This window comes from Diceros bicornis, chromosome 17, assembly GCF_020826845.1.
Source record: "Diceros bicornis minor isolate mBicDic1 chromosome 17, mDicBic1.mat.cur, whole genome shotgun sequence".
Lineage (NCBI taxonomy): Eukaryota > Metazoa > Chordata > Mammalia > Perissodactyla > Rhinocerotidae > Diceros > Diceros bicornis.
Genome location: NC_080756.1, coordinates 35,670,308 through 35,692,365, shown reverse-complemented (window position 1 = coordinate 35,692,365; position 22,058 = coordinate 35,670,308). Strand labels below are relative to the sequence as shown.

The 22,058-nt window shown below is 38.7% G+C and overlaps 1 protein-coding gene across 6 annotated transcripts in view; it reads left to right on the top strand.

Annotated features, from left to right (window-relative positions):
* BMAL2 (basic helix-loop-helix ARNT like 2) overlaps positions 1-22,058 on the top strand; it is a 78,875-nt gene that overhangs the window by 37,665 nt on the left and 19,152 nt on the right. For 3 of the 6 annotated variants that reach the window (XM_058558607.1, XM_058558602.1, XM_058558605.1), the window contains 6 exons: positions 1,784-1,825; positions 5,300-5,457; positions 10,318-10,397; positions 12,128-12,220; positions 14,446-14,563; positions 15,398-15,541. In XM_058558607.1, coding sequence (XP_058414590.1) covers positions 1,784-1,825; positions 5,300-5,457; positions 10,318-10,397; positions 12,128-12,220; positions 14,446-14,563; positions 15,398-15,541 — 635 coding nt within the window. The remainder of the gene's footprint in view (positions 1-1,783; positions 1,826-5,299; positions 5,458-10,317; positions 10,398-12,127; positions 12,221-14,445; positions 14,564-15,397; positions 15,542-22,058) is intronic. The other 3 variants (XM_058558603.1, XM_058558606.1, XM_058558604.1) reach the window with 2 other exon arrangements.

Here is a 22,058-nt window from a genome sequence, read left to right as displayed (position 1 = left end):
GTCTCCAAATATGAAGTCAGACTAGAAAGAGAAAAGAAGTTGACTTAATCTGATCCTCTTTTTTTCTTCGGAGAAACTGTTTAATTTTATGTGCGCCAACCTCAGAGCAGACTGACAATGATGAGAGAAATAGCAAGGCATAGTGGAAGACACACCAGCCTACATAGAAGAAGTTTCACCTGACCTCCCATTAGTTCTATGACCTTGAGCAGTCATTAACCTTACTGGGCCTCAATTCCTTCATCTGTAAAATGGGGATAGTAATTAACTACATGATTCTCAAATATTGTGAGAATCAAATAACATATGTGAAAACGCTTTTGACAGAGTACCATAAATATGAAAGCTATTTAGATAATGAGAAGGAAAAGCACTGCTTGATTAAGGTTTTGCCTTAGTGGTTCTTTTTATTTGGAATATTTATAAGCGTCTCTTCATAAATTTTATTAAATTTTCTATAAATAGCATTATTATCTTTTTAAGCAGAAAAATATTATTAAAACTCATAAAATAGTTCAGATGAATAAACTAGTTCAAAGGTAGGTCAAATTTTTTTCAAAGCCTGGAAAATGATGATTGTTGAGTCTTTCAAGAGGGAAATTTGGCAAGATGAATCAGAAGCCTTAAAATAGTTATCTATAAATTATACTTCTAGGGGTTTATCCTAGGAGAATAGTCTAATCAAAGATGCATACATCACAATAGTATTAGCTATATTATTAATAACATTGAAAAATTAGAATATTGAAACATCCAATAATAGAAAGTGATTAAAATAAATTATAGTATAGCTAACCGATGGAGTACTATTTAATCATTTCAAATCTTGTTCTCCAAGAATATTTGAAGCTATGGGAAAATATTCATGTTATAGTGTTAAGTGATTAAGACAAGACATGAAAAATTATACACTGTGATCTGAATTTTGTTTATTATATATATATATAGAACACATAGAAACATCTACATAAATAGATATAGATAGATTACATACACACCATGGGTAAGTTAAGCAGTCAAAGCTGCTTTCTGCTGAATTTTTCAAACGCCCCTTCAAAAAATGATACATATTTTCAAAAAACTACTCAGCCTGCATAATTTTTTAATGTGGAAAGTATTCTATCACCATCAGTATGTTTCACTTTGGTAGTGGCCTGGCGACTACATTTCTGAATGAATATATATATACACACACACACACGTATGTATGTATGTGTATATATAAATATTTATACATATATGCACATACATATATACATTTAGTATATTCTGCTAGGGAATATATTAATGTGAAAATTAGTATTATCGGCCAGTGACCAGAGTTTCCAGTTTTCAATAATATTTCATATCATCTTGATGGTTTTTTAGGCAAAATGAAATCCTTTTGATTAAAGGTCTGAAATTCTTAAGCTATTTTAATACAGCAATTATAAAATTTTTGGTTAAGCCATAAATTGTTTTAAAAATAACTTAAATGTATTTCTGTGAAAATTATACTTTTTCTAAAGACTGGCATGGGATAATTTCTAAGTAGAGCACCAATTATTATTCATTGTCAGTTAATGTAGTTTCTGTTACCTGAAGGGGCTGATGTGCTTGTAGGAGAACAGCTCGTGTAGACAGCAGCGATCATTTCAGGTCGTTAGGAGCTCAGGGTAGCATTTATAACTAAAGACTTAATAGGAATTAGAATGATTGGACTTAACCTCACATTTATTTTTCTGTCAAGAATTACAGAAAATCTGTTTCATGTAGTTTGATATTTTATCCTGCTTTTTTGTAGAATGGAAGATGGTGAACAACAAGTAAAAATGAAGTCCTTCAGGTATATTGAAGTGTTGAGATGGTACATGGTGGGTGGAAGAGGTCGCACATGCAAACCTTTAGCCAAAGCAAACAGTGATGTCAAGACAGAATGGATTCATGAATATTAGGTTTTTCTCACATGTTACGCTCTGAGAAGTGGTGATTATCAGTTACTTTTTACCTTTCTTCTCTATCTCCTTGAATAACATTTTGGCTTATGTGTCTTTACGTTTTTCTTAGAATAGCTGTTTATTAAAAACTATTATTTTCTTTAAGCACTAGAGAAAATCTGATTCATGCTATAAACAAATCAGAATTACTTACGAGGAGTATCTGATTATTAGGATTTCATCATCACAAATTCTGTCAATTGTTTCAACATATGTATTCTTTCAACATCAATTGTTTCAACATATGTATTCTTTCAACATCAACAAAATTTTTTTCTACATCTGGCAACATGGCCAGATTTCAGTTTTGCTTTTTCTCCATTTATTCTGCTTTTTGGTATGATTCTGCACAACACTGACATGGTTCAGAGTGGCAGTAACAGTATACAGAAGTAAGAGCCAGAGCCCTGATAAATTATTAAGTGGAGAACTAGCCTCTGGATAAATGTCTTTCCTTAAGAAAATCATCCAGGAGGGGGCTGGCCCGGTGGTGCAAGCGGTTAAGTGCACGCGCTCTGCTGCGGTGGCCCGGGGTTCACCGGTTTGGATCCCAGGCGCATACCGACGCACCACTTGTCAGGCCATGCTGTGGCGGCGTCCCATATAAAGTAGAGGAAGATGGGCATGGATGTTAGCCCAGGGCCAGTCTTCCTCAGCAAAAAAAGAGGAGGATTGGTAGATGTTAGCTCAGGGCCTATCTTCCTCACAAAAAAAAAAGAAAGAAAATCATCCAGGAATCTTTCCAGGTGCACCTCCTTCAAGTAAAGTACCTTATTCAGAAACTAGCTATTTCACCTTCCTCTGTGTTTCCTCACTTCCACCATCATCATTCATTGTTCTCCACAGTGGCCTATTCCCACCTTGTTCTCCCCTCCCTCCAAACCCTAGCTCTGAGAGAGGGCACCCCTTCTGCTGAACATTCCTGTAATCAGGCATCTCTGTCTATTGCTATTGTCCATGCTAACAGGTAATACTGTTAGAAAGAAGAGTTGATCATTTTAGCAAGAGGATAACTACAACATTTTTAATCAGAAAATTTTAATCTAAATATTGCTCATAAATAGATCAAAGTATGAGTAGATAACTAAGTTTTATGTATATACACATCTCATTTGAATTCCATCCAGTTTACCCAAAAGTACATATTTTGTTTCAAGAGTGGCATTGTCCAAAAGTGAATGGTTGGGGGTGGGGAGTGTTAGCTCCATCACTGCTTCTCTCCCTTCCCCCAACTCTTTCATCTAATTAAAGTCTCTGTAAAAACAGATCAGGGCAAATCTCCTTCCTCTCCTCTTTCCCATTAGATTGCCTCCCTCAGACTCTTCTTATCTAGAAATTCTGGAATTGCCATTGTCTGAGTGTTGTCGGAGAAAGAGACTAACGTTTATAGTGAAGTGTAAAAAGTAAATAGCCTAATTCTTGAAATCTAAGATATACATTTCCTCCCCTACATTTTATCATCTGTGAAAAATGTCTTATCAGCAATGGCATCTTCCTGCTAATTGGCAGCATTTTTCTTTCCTTGTGATGCATTAAATAATAGTGCATCTTACAACTGATGGTGTCTTAGGGTGGATGAAACATGGTCACAGTCTATAAGATGTGAGGTGGCTGAGTCAGGGAAGTGATTAATCAAAGAAAGCTTCTCAGAAGAATAACTGAGCTGGGTTTTGCAGAAAGAATAGGATTTTTCTAAGACTATAGGAGGACATTTTAAGCCTAGTAATGAGCAAGGCATAGAGGGGATGTGAGACGAATTGGCATGTTTGAGGACTTGTTTGGCGTTGCTGTTGTGTAACATTTGGAGCTGTAGGAAAAAGACATGGAAAGATGAAACTGGAGATGAAGGCATGAGCCAGGTCACAAGAACCTCGCGATGACTTTGTTGAGTCTGACCTTTCCTCTTAGGCCACAGAAATGCATTTTATTTTTTAAGCATTGAGATTAGAAGATTTGTTTTAGAATGGTAATTCTGGAAGTTTGGGTAGGATAGATCACTGGAAGAGGAAGACACTAGAGGAAGGATTATCAGATTAAAAGGCTTTTTGGGGTAGTGGGCAATGATCTATCATAAGGGCCTGAATTAAGGTGGTGACAGAGTGGATGGAGAGGAGAAGACATATTTAAGAAATATTTTAACTAGAATTTGTAGGAGTTTGTGATTATTTGGTTCTTCAGAGTGAAGAAGGAGGAATGGTCTGGAATGAGTCTAGTGGTGTCACCAACCAAGATAAACTATATAGAGTAAACTAGGGATAGTGGAGAAAGGAGAATTAAAATGGGTGAAATTACAGAGAATGCATTCAATTTGGGATTTCTTGAGTTTTAGGGTGCTTGTGAATCATTTAAGTGCATAATTCTAGTTCTGAAGGTCGGGAATTGGATGAAGTATGAATGAGATAGGGATTTAAGAGTAAGTAGCTTATGAGTTGTTGTAAAGCCTTAAGAGAGAAGGAGATCTCTTAGGGTGAAGCTGTAGGGTGAGGAAAGAGTGGTGCCAAGTAGAGAATCTTGGGGGACACCAGTATTTAAGGATAGAAGAAGAGTTGAGTAAGGAGGCTAAGGGGACTGAGCTGAGCAGGGAGGATGGAGGAACAGGAGAGGTCACAGGGGCCAGGAGAAGAACGAAGAATGTCAGCGGTGTCAAATTCAAGGCGGGGATCAGCCAGGGATTGCATAAGATAAGGATGAACTCTGCTAGAATAGTTTTAGTGGAGCCGGGGTTGTGGAAGATTGATTGTAGTAGATGGAGGAGTACCTGGGAAATGAAACATAGAGTGGAGACCACACTCTTTCAGGAAGCTGGCCGAAGAGGAAAGACAGTAGCAAGGGGAAAAAAAAAAAAAAAACAACCCTAGAATTAGAGAAAGGGTTTTCTTCAGAGGAAAGAGACTTGAGCATATTTATAGACCCATGAGAAGGAGCTGTGAAAGAGAATGAGGTTCAGATGCTGACAACTTTTTAAGGAAATACCAGAGAGGAGTTAGCTTTGAATACAAGGCTGCCCATCTCTTCCTCCAAGACTGGGGGGACGTTAAACCATCCATCGTGACTCTCAGACAGCTGTCTTGGTTCCTGAAGGTTTCAGGAAATAAGGTAGGGAGGGAAGAGCAGGGGTAGCAGGTGGGAGTGAAAGCAGTGTGAATGCGGCCATTCCTGCCCCCAGCAGCTCCTTCCTCTTCCGGGAATGGCAACTGCAGGGCCAAAGTTGGGAGGAAGCAAGTGTGGGCTTGCTGGCCTCCGCACGTGATCCAGCTAGTGCCTCGGGGGTAACTGTGGGTCTGCTGAATGTTGATATAAAGGGGGTTCTTCTTCCTTCTTAGGGAAGCTCATAGCCAGACTGAAAAGCGGAGGAGAGATAAAATGAATAACTTGATTGAAGAACTGTCTGCAATGATCCCTCAGTGCAATCCCGTGGCACGCAAACTGGACAAACTCACAGTTTTAAGAATGGCTGTGCAACACTTGAAATCTTTAAAAGGTGAGTTTTAAATCCATGCTTGGATTTGTGAAGTCTTCTGTGTAAGAATTGAGGTCCCTGCTTGGTTTGTTTTGCTGGCATTGGCTATTGAGATTCTGTACGAATGTGTCTTTCAGCTTTGTGGGCGTTAATTTTGATGCTTGCCCATGTTCTGTATGTGGAGAGAGTCATTTGGATGTCAGAAAACTTGGTTTCACTAAAAGCTTTATCTTAAGCTTACTATGTGAACTTGAGAAGACTTTGTATTTCTACTTGTTTTCTCATGTATCACATGAAGATAATAATACTTGCTGTACATACCTCTCAATATTTTAGAAGTTCTGAAATGTAATATTATTATAATTTTAGGTTATTTGCAGATTTCCATTCTTAGAAAAGAAAATCTCCTTAAATTCAGCAATTTCTCTTAAAACTTCAGATTTATAAGTAGTGCCATAAAATGCATCACACCTTACTATTCTAAGGTCTTCTCACTATGGAGACATTGAGTGAATGAGGTCCACAGCCATTGCTTCTTGGGGTGTGCATGATCATTTCTGACTTTAGCAGTTCCCCAACTTGAGCTTGAATTTTAAATCAAAGTGTATTAAATATGCATGTTTATACATATACTCAAAATCACATCTGGTTTGGGAATAACCCCAGTGCAACTTAGGGGGCAGGATGATGGTAACAGAATTGAGTTTTAGATATACGAATGTTAATGACATAAATTTATATTGAGAAGACCAGAAGACCTGGCAGAGGAGTGAGCTGCAGAACACAGAGGAGACTCTGAAAGTTCAGATTTGTCAAGATCTAAAAAGATTGTAGTGAAATTTGGCTCAAAAAGTATCAAAAAGGAATGAGCAAAGGATGATCAAGGGTCTTATTTAGATCTCTGTCCTACACTGCCTGCCAGGAGAAGGAAAATCTATTCCAGAGAAAAGAAAGTTATGGTGAGAATACAGGGACTTTGCCAAGTCAAGTCATGTGGCTTAGAGGAGAGCAGTGTTTACCTGGACTCCAGGTACAAATCGGAGCCCAAAGAGAACCTTACTTCATGATGAACAAATCCATTCAGATTGGAGGAGGTAGCAGAGGGGGGAGCGTATACTATAAATTAGGAAGTAAAACTAGAGATAGCTATTAAAGGCCTATTTAATAGTAACTTGTGCAAGTTGTAAAAATAATTACTTTAAATGACCTTGTTTAGATCTCCACATATGGTAGAAAAATGGCTTATGCCCAGCCAGCTGACTGTGCGCAGATCTCGAGAGTAAGCAGTGGGGAAAATAAAGTACAACCCTCGGTCCATCCCTTCAATGCCACGCAGAGCAGCACAAGTGTTGGGATTCTGCCTGGCGGGCTTCCCTTTGGGAGCATGATTGGAGGTCTTATTTTCCTAATAGTCTATTGGGAAATAAGATTCTCTTTTAACCACAACAGGGTCTTGCATAGGTTGTATACAATATTTCCCTTGGATCTTTTAGCGATGAATATTTGCAGCCTCAACTGAGGTTGTTTGATTGCAATCCTAAAATTACCCAACAGTTTTTACATTTGCAATGTCCTGAGAGTGGAGGACCTAAGGGAAAAGCCATGAGTCAATCAACTAATTCAACATACATGAACTGAGCATCAATTAGGCTCCTGTTCTGTGCTGGGGATATGCAAATGAAAGAGGCAAGATCTTTGTGCTCTAGGGCCTCACAGTAGACAAGGAGACAGACCCATGAAGAGATCGTTAAACCCAGTGTGATAGATATTCCAGTGGAAGTCTGAATGAGAGGAGAGGCAAGGGAAGCTCTGTAGGGAGGAGACAGTGTCGAAATCCAGAGGGGATTCCTTGGACAGAGCATGGATTTCGCCATTGGCCCTTCTCAGCTGAAGTGAGGTGGTCACTCATCACACATCCTGGCCTGACTCTGGTCAGTGCTGCCCACAAGTGAGATGACCTAAAGCAGCCGGGTCTGCATTCCAGTGCACTCACTGGAATGTACCCCCAACTCGCTCCACAAAAGCCTAGACGCCGGATTGTCAGAGGGCTGCCTGTGGATCGTGTTCTTTTGGTCCACACATAATGAAAGACAGAACGATGGTGTTTTTTTCACTCCACTCCACAGTGCTTCTCAGACTATCTGGGTGAAGGACAAGTGTTCCCCACCACCATGTGTTGTACAATACAATACAGTTAATTAGTGGAAAATGATCCTGGGCTGGGATGCCACAACAGTATTACATTACTATAAAAGTGTCTAAATATTTATTCTTTTTTTTTGGTGAAGAAAATTGTCCCTGAGCTAACATCTGTGCCAATCTTCCTCTATTTTGTATATGGGATGCTGCCACAGCATGGCTTGATGAGCGGTGTGTAAGTCCATGCCCAGGATCCAAACCCATGAACCCCAGGCCGCGGAAGCAGAGCATGCGAACTTAACCACGATGCCACCGGGGTGGCCTCCTAAATGCTTATTCTTAGTTTCTGTACTCCTCTCACCGTAGCTTGCTGATGACGGTCTGCAGACCACATTTGGAGTAGCCCTGCTCTGCAGCAAGCACCTTCAGAGAACCTGTGGGCATTCTGTGTGTGCAGTCTTAATACTGGGAACAGTGGAGCACAGTGGTGCAGGCGTGTAGATTCTGGAGGCAAACCTCCTGGGTTCAAATCCTGCCTCCCTGACTTAATAGCTGTGTGATTTACCCAAGTTATTTAACATTCTAATCTTCAACTTCCACATCTATAAAATAGAGACAATGCATTTGCCTCATAGGGTGGTTGTTAAGAGCAAAGAATAATGCATATATGGTATCACTTATATGTGGAATCTCAAAAAAAAAAAAAAAAGGCAAACTAATAGAAACAAAGAGTATAAAAGTGGTTGCCAGGGGCTGGGGGGGGGGGGTGGGAGTGGGGGTGGGGGAAATAGAGAGAGGTTGGTAATAGGATACAAACTTTCAGCTATAAGTTGAATAAGTTCTGCGGACCTAATGTATAGCATAGTAACTGTGGTTGATAACACTATATTGTATAATTGAAATTTGCTAAGAGTAGAACTTAAATGTTACCAAAAAAAAGAGATAAATATTTGAGGTGATGGATGTTAATTAACTAGATGCAGGCAAACCTTTCACAATGTATATGTGTATCAAATCACCACGATATACTCTTTCAATATCTTACCATTTTATTTGTCAATTATACCTCAATAGAGCTGAAAAAAAAAAGAGGAATGCATATAATGGTGATGGTGAAGATAAGAGGAGGAGGAGGAGTATAGCCCCTGGAGTAGTAGTTATTGTCATTTTGATCATTATTATCACATTGTCATTTTTTTAACCTGATGAACACTGTAATGAAAGTAAGTGATGTTTCCTCGTTTATTTTTGCCATCAGAAATCTGCGAGTCAAATATGTTGCCCCCCTTTGGCAGGTGTACAGAACATCACAGCACGTATTTTATCAGCCACCCTCACCCTGGCTTCAGCTCTACCCATGCTGCCCTCTTTTTCTCGTAGCACGTCCTCCCTCACTCACCTGATCAGGGCTCGCCCATCCTGGCTGATTCACACTGATAGGATTTCCCCGAGTGCTTCTGCCAACCTTGCTTCCAGACAGGCCTGGAAACGTCACTGCCTTGTTCACATTGATTGATTGCTGTACCCTGGCCGTTACAGTCTGCATCTTGCAGCCCTCTCTCAACTCCCTCTTACCAGGCTATTGTGTAGTAATAACAACGTGAGTAATAAGTAACAACGTCAAGAAATCATTTGGGAGAATTCTTTGAGGCCTACCTAGCAGGTAGATTCCAAAAGAGAAGGTTTTCTTTTGCTTATGCCAGGCTCTTAGGGGTGCTACCAGCTGAGAAAACTTTACCAAATCATACCATGTGGTGTTTTTGGTTTTCTGGGTTTGTTTTATCCCCCACTGCTTAGGTTATTGGTGAGTTTGGGATACAGATCCATCCAAGGGCCAGTTTATGGTTAAAATGTCTCAGGATGTTACCCTCACCTTTCTTTTGCAAAAGCAACTTTGCTTGCAGTGCCCAGGAGGAGGGGGTTGGGGTTAGGGAGGTTGGGAAGTAGAAGGGAGGGTAAGTGATTTACCTCAGATTCACCCCTTCCTGTAGATTGTCTAGGGTTAGCCCACCTTGGCTTGTCCCCTGCGCCCCCTTGTGGCCATGAAGGCCTTTCCCCTGTCAAGGTTGGGGGATGCCCTCAAAGCAAATGTAGTTTTGGTGCTTTCCTGACTTCTCTCAGGTCAAACTTTTACCGAGTTTTGACCTGATAATTTCTTATCATTTGGATAAAGCTCTTTGGTTGCTTTAGAGACTGTCATTTCAAAACAATCAGCTCAGTGCTAAGGGCTTGAAATGAATTATTTCATTTATTTTTTATACATTTTGGTATATTATCAGAACAGAAGTCTTCACATGGTCTTTAAAGGGTCATATGAAAAATCCTATGAATCCATAAAGTTTGGAATTCCAGGATCTCCCCAATCAGGGTAATTCATATGATCAGTTTTATTAAGCTAATAAATTATAAAAATAACTATATAGATTGTTGAATACTGTTGCATATCATATATTGCGTTTTTTTATAATTTTATTTTTTATGTACACCTATTACTGTATGCACATTAGAGTATAAAGGAATAAGTAGTTTCAAGGATTTACAATATAAAAGCAGGAAATTTTAATCTAGTAATAATGAAAAAAGAGAATGATTGCAGGGGAAGTCTTAAAGTGTGCTAAAAGAGAAAATACCATCATCATCGTCATTGTCCCCAATAGCAGCAGCAGCATGCTAATGTTCATTGAGCACTTACTACGTTTCCATCTCTACTATATTTTTAATAACTTTGACTTTTATTTTTAGGTATGACAAATTCTCATGCGGGACATACTTATAGACCCTCATTTATTCAGGATAATGAGCTCAGACACTTAATCCTGAAGGTAAGTAAAGAGATATATTTGTTTCAGTTGTATTTGTCCTGTCATTTTTATTTCTATGGGAGGCAGATTTTCTTCAGTTTGCTTCCTGTTATAAAGATACAGGACTCTATTATACCGAACTTCCTTTAGTATAAAAATGTAAGTTATACAAGTAACCATATCTTATTAGTTTCGAGTAATGAAAGTAGAGGCAGATGATAGCCACTTTCCAAAATATGGAGCAAAGCTCATCTTTAATGCTAAGCTCCTTACACTGTCTAACGCACTCATCTCTGATACCGTAGGATCTAGTCCCCGCTATTACTACCTCCTTCAAAGCATCTACCTTGTATCCTGTTCCTTCAGGATCCTGTTCTCTGCGGATTAGCCAATCACTGCTGACTTAATGAGTTGTTAATTGATGCTTTGACATTTCTGTCCTCGTCGTTTCATACATCTTGGTTTTCTCATTCACTGGTCTAGAAGTTTATTTGACATGGAAAATATACCGATGTTATCGGCTTATCCTGCCCCCAGGAGGTAGTAGGTGTCTTGATCTTGTGCTCTGACTACTACTGGGCTTTAAGCCATAGATTAAATAGAAACATTCTTTTTTTTTTTAATTTTTTGTTTATTGCAGTAACATTGGTTTATGACATTGTATAAATTTCAGGTGTACATCATTGTACTTCTATTTCTGCATAGACGACATCATGTTCACCACCAAAATACTAATTACAACCCATCACCACACACATGTGCCGAATTATCCCTTTCACCCTCCTCCCTCCCCCCTTCCCCTCTGCTAACCACCAATCCAGTCTCTGTCTCTATGTGTTTGCTTATTGTTGTTATTATCTACTACTTAATGAAGGAGATCATATTCTTGATATATATTTTTGTCCATTTTTCTTTTAATTTTGTTAAAAGCCACTTTTTTTTTATTTGAACAGCTGTATTCAAATACAGTATTCCCCAGAGGAATATAAGGGATTTTTTGCAAATAAGATTTTTAAAGATACAAAAGGCACAGTATGCTTTGGGAGCTTTCTCACCCATCTTGAAGTGTTTTTTCACTCCTAACTTAATATAACCCTGGTTCTGCCCCTGGAGAACATGTCGGCCTAATTTACCTCATGTTTGTTTCCAATTGGTAAAAAATGAGTTGAAGGAGATGTCAGGTGGGATTGCCAGACTCATCCCATGTGTCCACACATATCCATTTCCATACAGGTTGCTTCAGAGGATGTACTAGGTAGATCTTTGGGGAGTAGCTGATAAGTTAGAATTTTTTAAATTTAGTTTTGAATGAGTGATACCTTATTATTATTCCAAAAGTATAAAAAGGTATACAGTAGAATGTCTTCATCCCTTCCTGGTCCCCAGTCTACATAGTCCTCCCATCTCAGCACATCCACAGGCAATCGTTGGTGATGTGTTTTAATCTCTTAGAGTTTCTGTATGCAGTATAGAATTTGGTATAGGTAATTTTTATATTAGGAAATATCTCAACTAAATCTTCCATGGCTGAACTTTCCATGTCAAAAACATTAGTTTAGACTAGGGTTCAATTTGATGTTCTTTATCAATCCTTTTGTATCTTAAGAAGATTTCTTAAAATTAATTTTACTAGCTCTATGACCACCGTATTAGTTTTATTGCTACCATAATTTCCTCAAAATCTGAATGTGTGTGTGTGGGAGAGACAGAAAATTTTTTTAAATATTCACTTGCATATTTTTAAATCCTAGACTGCAGAAGGCTTCCTACTTGTGGTTGGATGTGAAAGAGGAAAAATTCTCTTCGTTTCTAAATCAGTCTCCAAAATACTTAATTATGATCAGGTATCCAAAACTGAGGATATTTTCTATATTATGTTTAATTTTTTTGAACAAACACATTTCAAAGCTTTTTCTCTGAACCCTTTCTTCCCATTGGGTTGTGGGATTAGGTTCTGCTAAATTAGAACTCTAAGAGAGATGGAAAGATGTGTGGAAAGAGTATGGATTTTTATGACTGACAATAGTGTTCATTTCCTGACTTTCAGTAAGTTATATTTTATTTACCTGAGCCTCATTTTTCTCCTAGGTAAAAAGTGGAAAGGATGATTATACCTGTCTCTCAGGATGTAAAAACTAAATAAGGCATCATAGGGGCTGGGCCCGTGGCATAGTGGTTAAGTTCGGCATGCTTCACTTCGGTGGCCCAGGTTCACGAGTTCAGATCCTGGGCGTGGACCTACAGACCACTTGTCGGCCATGCTGAGGCAGTGTCCCACATACAAAATAGAGGAAGATTGGCACAGATGTTAGCTCAGGGCTAATCTTCCTTAAACAAAAAAAAAAAAAAAAAAGAGGAAGATTGGCAACAGATGTTACCTCAGAGTGAGTCTTCCTCACCAAAAAAACCCCAAAAAACCTAAATAAGGCATCATATTTGAGAGTCTCTGAAAAATGTTAGTCACCTTTCTCTGTTCCTTCTAAGAGACAGCATTATTATTTATTATTAAGTTATATGCATTGCATAACAGCTTTTGATCTAATCTCTGGCAACAAATTCTGAAATACGTCTCTTATTTAACTAGCTTTGTGATTGCTTTATCTCCTCATTACTGAACACTATTTAATTTAAACTAGTTACTCAAAAACTATAGCACTGAAAGTAATCCAACAGAGTGAATAAAATAGCACCTGTGGTCTCTTTTAAACTAGAAATCAGATAGCCCACAGCTTTAATCTTAAATAACTCCCATTAATGAAAGCCTATATTCCCCTAAAACTTGAAAACTTGGAGAGATATAAGGCATTCATAGATAATGAGTTAAAAAACAGGAAAACATATTATGAGCCTATGTACAGAAAGAATGAGAACCAAATGAATCATGCAGCTGGTTATAGCTGCGGACGCAAAAGCAGGGCAAGACTGAATTATTCTATCTTCTAATTGCAGATAGAGATCATCTCACACACTAAGATAATTAACAATTCCAGGTAGCACTGAAGTTCCAAATTAGTGACAGGCAGTCCAGTCCCACTGGGCACTGACTTTGCATTTCAGAGACCATTCGAGAGACTCATTGACTGCTCGGGAGGACTTTGGGATCCCCGTGATGCAGGGTCTGGTCCTCAGCTTTTCAGATTTAGAAACCTGATTTGCTCTGAAGCCAAGTTCTGGATGTAAACTTATATTAACCAATAACACAGTAGACTGATATATAAATCACATTGCTGGTGTTTTTGGTATGATGTCTCTAACTGCCAAGCAGTGCGCCTACTGGTACCAGCTGGTGCATTTGTTCTGTCTTCTGTAGGAGTGTCTGCTCTGGTAAGAAAGGACTTCAGAAGAGGGTTGATCACTGTGGGTCAGGAAGGGCTTCACACATGAAGTAGAATGTCTGCTATAGGCTTTACGATGAGCAGAGAAGGGGAGGAAGACATTTTAAGTCGGGCGAGGGAATCTAGGGAGTTTTTTGAAAATTGGCTGGAGTGGCCTGGGAATTGAGCTTGTAGAGAAGGGGTAATAAATTCCAGGTGATGAGACCATACAAAGAAAGGCATAGACCTAGGAACGCTGTGCCTATTGGGGGAAGCGGAATGGGAAGTGGGAGATGGTTTTCAATGGTATGGTGATTTTTTTTTTTTTCCTAGCAATATGGCAAGTCTCCGAGTCACACCATAAAGTCACAGATACTGTGACTTCCATATTATACTATAATATGCTCTCTCTGTTTTTACCAAAGATAAGTTTAAAGTAAATCAGAGTATGATTTAGAAGTTACATATGTGAATTGGGGGATGTCAACAAGAGTAACGAGTTAACAGAATATCAGTGATTGGATGTTTTTATGTGGTTTGTGTGTATGCAGATATGGGTCTGTGCACGTGTATCTTTCTATCTACGAGTATCACCTGCTTTTAACACTAAGTTAATGTCACGTAGTGTAGCAGATGTAACTTCGAGCTTAAGAAAATGCAGCTTTAACAAAAAAGAATAATTATCATATGTCTGTATGAGGAAGTGTAGAGAAATCATGGACCTGATGTTAAATGAACGTCTGTCTTATAAACAGGCTAGTTTGACTGGACAAAGCTTATTTGACTTTTTACACCCAAAAGATGTTGCCAAAGTAAAGGAACAGCTTTCTTCTGCTGATGTCTCACCAAGAGAGAAGCTAATAGGTGCCAAAAGTAAGTGTTCATTTCAGCGTGCTTACCATTTTATGTAAATATAATTATTACTTAAAAGTACAGCTATACAGTGTTTTGCAAAGTTAGGTAAATATGGTTTTATCAGGAGAAGGATTATTTAGTAAACTTTAAAATCCTCAACCTATTGTTTTTTTAAACTATAGAGAATTTATGTATTCATACACACATATAAAAATAAATTTATTCATATGAAGATGGCCTGGGGAAAATGTGATTGCTTCATATTCGCCATTTTTCATATGCTAATTAAATCTTGACAAGCAAGTATCATTTGGAATAAAAAACATTGCTGGCGTTTTCATTATTTAGCTATTTGCTGAGAGACGATTATTCTCTTTCTTATATGGGTTAGGTCTACTCAATATGAAAGACCTTGTATAATTGTGTTTAGGAAGTGTAAGTCTTCTTTATTTTCTCCAAAAGTACTTATCTTCTCTGAAAATGCTTAGTACCAAATAATTATTTATAATTAAAAATGATGATGCTGTATGCCATTGATTACTATTTTAGTTGAGGGTTTTTTCCTTTTTTATTTCATTTCATTTAAATAATCTTAATTATCCACCCCCTGGGGAAAAAATAAAGATAAATTGCCAAGTGTTTATAAGTTGTCAAAATAAGATTGCCTGACAATACATTTTTTTGGTATATTTCACTTTGGGGTTTACAGTGATGCCATTGCTTTAGATAACCATTTCTATTTTTCAATTTATAATGAAATGTCAAAGATCAGAAGATGTTAGGAGATAAATTTCAAAATTATTTGAAAGTATTCTTTTCTACTTATTCTCTTGCCTCCTTCCGTTGTCACAGCTGGTTTGCTAGTTCACAGTAATTTTCACACTGGAAGGACTCGTGTGTATTCTGGCTCAAGACGATCCTTTTTCTGTCGGATAAAGACCTGTAAAATCTCTGTCAAACAAGAGCATGAACGCTTACCCAACTCAGAGAAGAAAGGTATCGTCATTTTAAAATGTCAAGTGATTTGAGGCATGGATATAAAATTAATGTCCTAGATATTTTCTGTACAGAAAAAAATAAATTGTATGGTCAAGGCAAACAATTGAGGCCAACAGCACCTAAGGAAACACGATGGTTTTTTAACCAGAATTATTTAGACTGGCTTATTATCTCTTTCCAATTTATCAGGTAATTACATATTTTCATTATTGGCCCAGATTTCAATGGTGCTGTTGAAATTGCAGTTTGGGGACTATCAAATGGGAAAAAATGGGAAGAGATGGAGATAAAACTTTTGTTACAAAACTCCATTATTACTTTTAAAATATAAAAGTTAGGTCTTTTTTAAAATCTGCGGTAGTACAAGAGCCTGATTAAATTTTGGCGAAAGTTTCTTAAGATGTTCCAGGTGTAGTTTTAATTTTCATGACATTGTGGATATTCCTAGTTCTGTTTTCTTGTAATTCTTTTATAGATTTGTCTTACAGATATTTATGTTTTGAATTAACACTCATCTATTTTACGTAATTGGGGAATTTCAGGGACTGCAAAATGTCTCATGACTTTTTTCCTAAGAACATATAACCTATTAGATATAGGATTCCCAATGCAAATTTTAACATGAGACTTGCTTTCACATTTTTTAAAAGCATATTTATATAGAGCTGCAAGATTCAATTTATTTACAAGGTTTGGTCAGAATCTTTTTTGGCAACCACCTAAGTTGATAATCACTAATTCTCACTTATTAAGCACTTACCTGCCAGATACTGTGCTAAATAAGCGTTGTAATCCCCATGAAAACACTCTTCTTATCTCTGTTTTAGAATCGGGGAGGAGAGACTTGGAGAGGTTCAGTAACTTGCAGAAAAGGAAATAGGCAAAACTCAGTCAAATCTAAACCCCTGCTCTTACCTTATACTGTAAAGAAACAAAAGCAGAGCGCATCAGCATTCCTAAGGGAGATCTGTTTGTAAACTATCAATTGCTTCCCTCTTGCCCTTGGCTCTGATGGTGGGGAGCTGTCTAGAGTCACATGTACAGCCTACTCAGGGTTGAAGTCACAGCTGAACTGGTGGTGAAGAAGCTGTGGAATCCACCTGACTGGGATCAAATTTTGAGCTTTACCACTTGCTAGCTATGTGACTGTGAACAAGTGTCTTAACCCCTCTGACCCTCAGTTTCCTTATCTGTAAAACAAGGATATTCACAGGGTTGTATGGTTTTGTGGAGTGGGTAAATGCATAGGTTCTAGAGCCAGACTGTTAAGGTTTGAATCCTAACTTGTGATCATTAACTATGTGACTTAAGATAAATACTAAATCCTTCTGGGTCTCACTCTCCTCAGCTGTAAAATGAGAATAACAGAACCTCCTTCATAGGGCTGTTACCAGGATTAAATGAGTTTAATGCCTGTAATGGGTTTAGCATGGTTCCTAGCATAGTAACACTGGATAACTGTTAGGAGCTGTTATGAATGCTATTAGGAATAAAGCACCTAAACTCTTAGGACAGTGCAGAGCAGCTGGTAAATACCATTGTTGTCATTACCTCAAGGTGCCTGTTCTCTCTGCCTCCCTTCCCAAATCAGTTATACTAGTCTTATCACATTGAGACATGGCCATATAATGTGGAAATAGTCTCCAAGGGCAGCAAGATTCCTTCCGTGTGGATGGTCCAAGGAGTCGTACTCCAGGTAGACCCTGGACCGTAGTACATTTTACCCTTAGGATTTAACCAGAGGTGAAGCAGATCCAACCATGAGTGAATTACCTCGTCTACACAGCAATCCATGAGAGAAAAACATGGCGGTCGATGCAACTACTTAACATGGCTGAAATCTCTGTGGTGTCTGATTCAAGTTATAAATTGAGGAGAGGCTAGAATTATCAGTTTTGTAAGTGTTTTAAAGATTACCAGATTAATTTGTCTTTCCTTCTGGGACGAGAAGATTTTTCTGCACGGACTTATTTAGTACTAGCATTTTAGTCATCTGTTTGTCTTGGTGCATGGCTAGTGCCCAGCGTAACCATCTTACCTTTGTAAAACCTGATCTCACCCTCTGCCGCCTGCCCTACCAACTTACTCTTTGGTGCTAAACCTTGCAACCCACAGGTTTGATTCTCAACCTTTGTATTCTTCCCCCCCACCACCACCCTAATCTAACTCTTCCTGCCAATTCTTCCAATCACCCTTCTGACATGAATAAATTTGTCCAACTCTCTCCATCTCAACTCTGTATCCACATTTGAATTAATTCCTATTCTTGAATTTGAAATTGCTTATCCAGACCAAACTTCTACTCATAGACCCCTTGACAAAACCTCACCCTCCACCCAAACTCACCCATCACAGTTTAAACTCCTCCTACGTATGCAGTAGAATTTAGGTGTGCTGGAGCAATATATTTTTAAGATATCTTTTTAGACTAATAGTTCTCAGACTTTAGCTTGCACCAGAAGCACCTGGAGGGATTTTAAAACACTAATTGAATATGTCTGGAGTGGGGCCTGAGAATGTGCATTTCTAACAAGTTCCCAGGTGTTGCTGATGCTGCTGATACAGAGAACCCACTTTGAGAACCACTGCTTTAGCCTCTTCTCTCAAGTATGAGATTCTCTGGGAGCACAAGAGGAGGAAAGAGCAAGAGAGTGGAGGAAGAAGGGATGCCCTGGGCTACAGTGCCCAAGACTGGGGCTGAAGTTCTGTTGATGGAGATTCCTACCCCACCTGCATTTTCCCACAGCTTTTATCATAATCTTGTTTCTAAAAGGGTCTCTACTTACTGGCTATGCTTAAATAAAGTGATAGAGATAAGTCTGAGATCATTGCCTGACATAGTAGTCTCTAATTAAATATATTTTGGCTGGTCAACGATTTATTGAGTTCTTACCATGTGCCAGGCACTGTACCAAATGCAAAGGATACACAGGAAAGAGGCAGACAGGTCATGGCTCTAGTGCACCTTACGCTATAGGGACAGGAGACAGCCGATCAACATGTAAATTAATAAGTGTTTTGGGTAGTGGAAAATATAATGAAGTCAATAACACGGGATAGTGAGGACAGCGACCAGCAAGAAGCAGTTACTTTAGAATACTCAGAGAAAGTCTCTCTTAGGTGATGTTTGATCTGAGACTTTTTTTTATGAGAAGGAGCTGGCCATGACAAAATTCCTAACAGAAAGATAAGTATAAAGACTTTGAGGTAGGAAAAAATTGGTATTTGGAGGACTTAAAGACCAGTGTGACTAGATCCTAGATGCAGAAAATAGTGTTGGGAAGGAAGGCACTTGGGCCAGACCTGTAGGCTGATGTGGGCTGGGCGCAGTGGTTTGCTGGTCAGTGTTTCCCAACCAGCTCTCAAAGTGTAGTTCTGGTAAGAAAGTTGGTTGATATTTTCCTTTACATTAATAAGTAAGATGAAAGCAAAACCATGAAGATTTCAGAACTTCACTCATTTGTCAATGATATGAGTGACTTGTGCTGAATTGCTTAGTTTTTTAATATTGGAAGATTACTCATTTTTTTTGTGCTACTCACTTTATAACAACTACAGAGACACCACACTTTTAAGTTTAATCTTCATTATTAACATTTTGTCCATCACTTTCCTGGGTCTAGACAATCAGGAAAAACACAAACAAAAAATATCAAGCCCTGATTTGTAGCTTTGCCAATTACTGTGGTGTAAATAGTCACACTGTGACTAATTTCAAGCTACCAACATGAGGTCACTGATTGTGGAGTAGGGAAAGGATGCACAACAACACACCATTATATGGTACCGTGTTCAAAAAGAACTTTTTTCCAATAAATATTTGTTAACTACACACTATGGGCCAAACACTGTTCTATATGCTGGGCCCAGAGCAATGAACAAAACAAAAACCTTGCTGAGGGTGATAGGTGCTATGAAGAAAAACAAAACAGAATAAGGAGTTAGATTTAGAACCAGACCTTCAAATCACTATTTCACAATATGTTAAAGCAGGGTTTTAAAAGATAATAAAGCAGGGCCGGCCCCGTGGCTTAGCAGTTAAGTGCGCGCGCTCCGCTGCTGGCGGCCCGGGTTCGGATCCCGGGTGTGCACCGACACACCGTTTCTCCAGCCATGCTGAGGCCACGTCCCACATACAGCAACTAGAAGGATGTGCAACTATGATGTACCACTATCTACTGGGGCTTTGGGGAAAAAAAATAAATAAAAAATTAAAAAAAAAAGATAATAAAGCATGATGAATTATATTGCTTTCATTAAAGAATATGTGTAATAATTTTTTTGTGTGTGTGTGAGGAAGATTAGCCCTGAGCTAACATCTTTTGCCAATCCTCCTCTTTTTGCTGAGGAAGATTGGCCCTGGGCTAACATTCATGCCCATCTTCCTCTAATTTATATGTGGGACGCCTGCCACAGCCTGGCTTGATAAGCAGTGTGTAGGTCTGCGCCCAAGATCCGAACCTGCGAACCCCAGGCTGCCGAAGTGGAGTGCGTGAACTTGGAACCACTATGCCACTGGGCTGGCCGCTATATAATAATTTTTAAGGAACAAAAATGTTTGACCATTCATAAAATTTGTTCTTAAAACATTGTTTTTCATATTTTTCTCTTATATTTTTAATTTCAGTTTTGTATTTTATAAAATACATACAATATGAGTATATTAGTATATTAGTACAATAGTAGATGTATATAATTTGTACACATGAAGGGTGCTGAATTTTTTTATAGCATGCAAAATAGTTAATGTTTGAAGACCATTGCATTAGAGGTTAGAGAAATGATGGATGAGTCTCGAGGATGCCCTGAAGAACATCTCTGCTCTTTTACTAGCCCTCTAACCTAATAGGAGGAAGGATGTTTTTGTGTTGTGTTAGGCCCAGTGCATTGCCATCACTGCAGTAGTTATGAAGTACTGAATCAGACACCCTGGGTATTCGCCCCCCGCTTAGCACTTCACATTAATACTGCAGGAAGGCCAAGACATGTAGACTAGCTGAGAGAACCTCAAGAAACATTTCAAAGGATCTGTTCCCCAATATGGCAGACTCTACAGGATGATCAGTGAAGACATGAAAAATTTAAGAGGGCAGCGTGGTGGCATGCTTCTCCACCATAATGAAAGTTTAATCCTGATTTGAGAGTGCCCAGTATGGAAGAGAAGACTGACCCTGTCAAGCCTGTGGCTCAGACACCGGCTGAGATGACCTGGAGGTTTACCGGACTCATATCTCCAAAACAGAATCCCAGCAACAGGAAAACTATGCCATCCGGCTGGAAGGAATGGAGAATGCCAGCCTGTTGGAAGATCCTGGATCATTAAAGCACAGGCAACACCTGTTTCCACCCTCCTCATTCTGGTTGGCTTGAGTCCCAGGCACCTACCTTTGGTAATCCATTATAATACTGAGCATCTCTTGTATTTGCTGCCCTTTCCACATTGTATTGAAATTATTTTTTATTTCCCTCACACACTATAATGAGAGCTTCATTTCTCTTTCCATAGTGCCTGGCAATAGTAGACACTCAATAAACCTTTACTGAAGGCATAAGTGACCATCCTCTTGTCTCTTGTTTCTGATTGACTGATCACATAATCTCTCCTAGATCCACAAGAACAATTAAGAATCCACTGAATTAATCGACATTATAGTGTTTTGATTTCATCCAAAAAGCAATTTAAAGATATTTTTAAAGATTTTATCCCAAGAAGATTTTAACAAATGCTATGGACTTAGTTGTGTGCCCTAAAATTCATATGTTGAAGCCCTAAACCCCAGTGTGATGGTACTTGGAGATGAGGCCTTTGGGATATAATTAAGTTTAGGTGAATCCATGAGGGTGGGGCCCTCATGGTGTAATTAGTGCCCTTATAAGAAGAGACACCAGAGAGTTTGCTGTCTGTGTGAGCACACAGCGAGATGGTAGCTGTCCACAAGCCAGAACGAGAGCCAGTCGAGTTCTGACTATGCTGCCTTCCTGATCTCAGAATTGCTGCATCTGGAATCGTGGTGTTTAAGTCACCCAGTCTGTGGTGTTTTGTTATGGGATCCCGAGAAGACTAAGAGAATAAACAACTGGGCACATTTTCTCTACCATACTTCTCATGAGAAGTGAATCTGAGAAGGCTCTGTAGTGGGAACCAAAGGAATCTGGGCTTTGGTAAAAATAAGTGTTTATTAAATTGGTATTAAAAACCAGTGGCAGGACTCTATCTTGTCTAGGTTCTTCTTTCTTTCTGTTGCCTTGGATTTTTCATTTTGGTTTTGTGAAATTCTAGAACAGCTCATGACTAAATATATACATTCTTGGAGGATTTTTCTTATATATGGCAGCCCAAGTCAGTCACTGATAATAATCTTGGAACTAAAATACTTCGTGTACTGTTTTTTAACCCGTTGCAAAGACACAAAAAGGAAGGTGGGATGTCCTCCATGAAACTGCACCGAACTGTTACAGTACTTTGAAGCAGACTTGTAAATATCAAATCTTAAGCAAAAACGCATGTGTATAG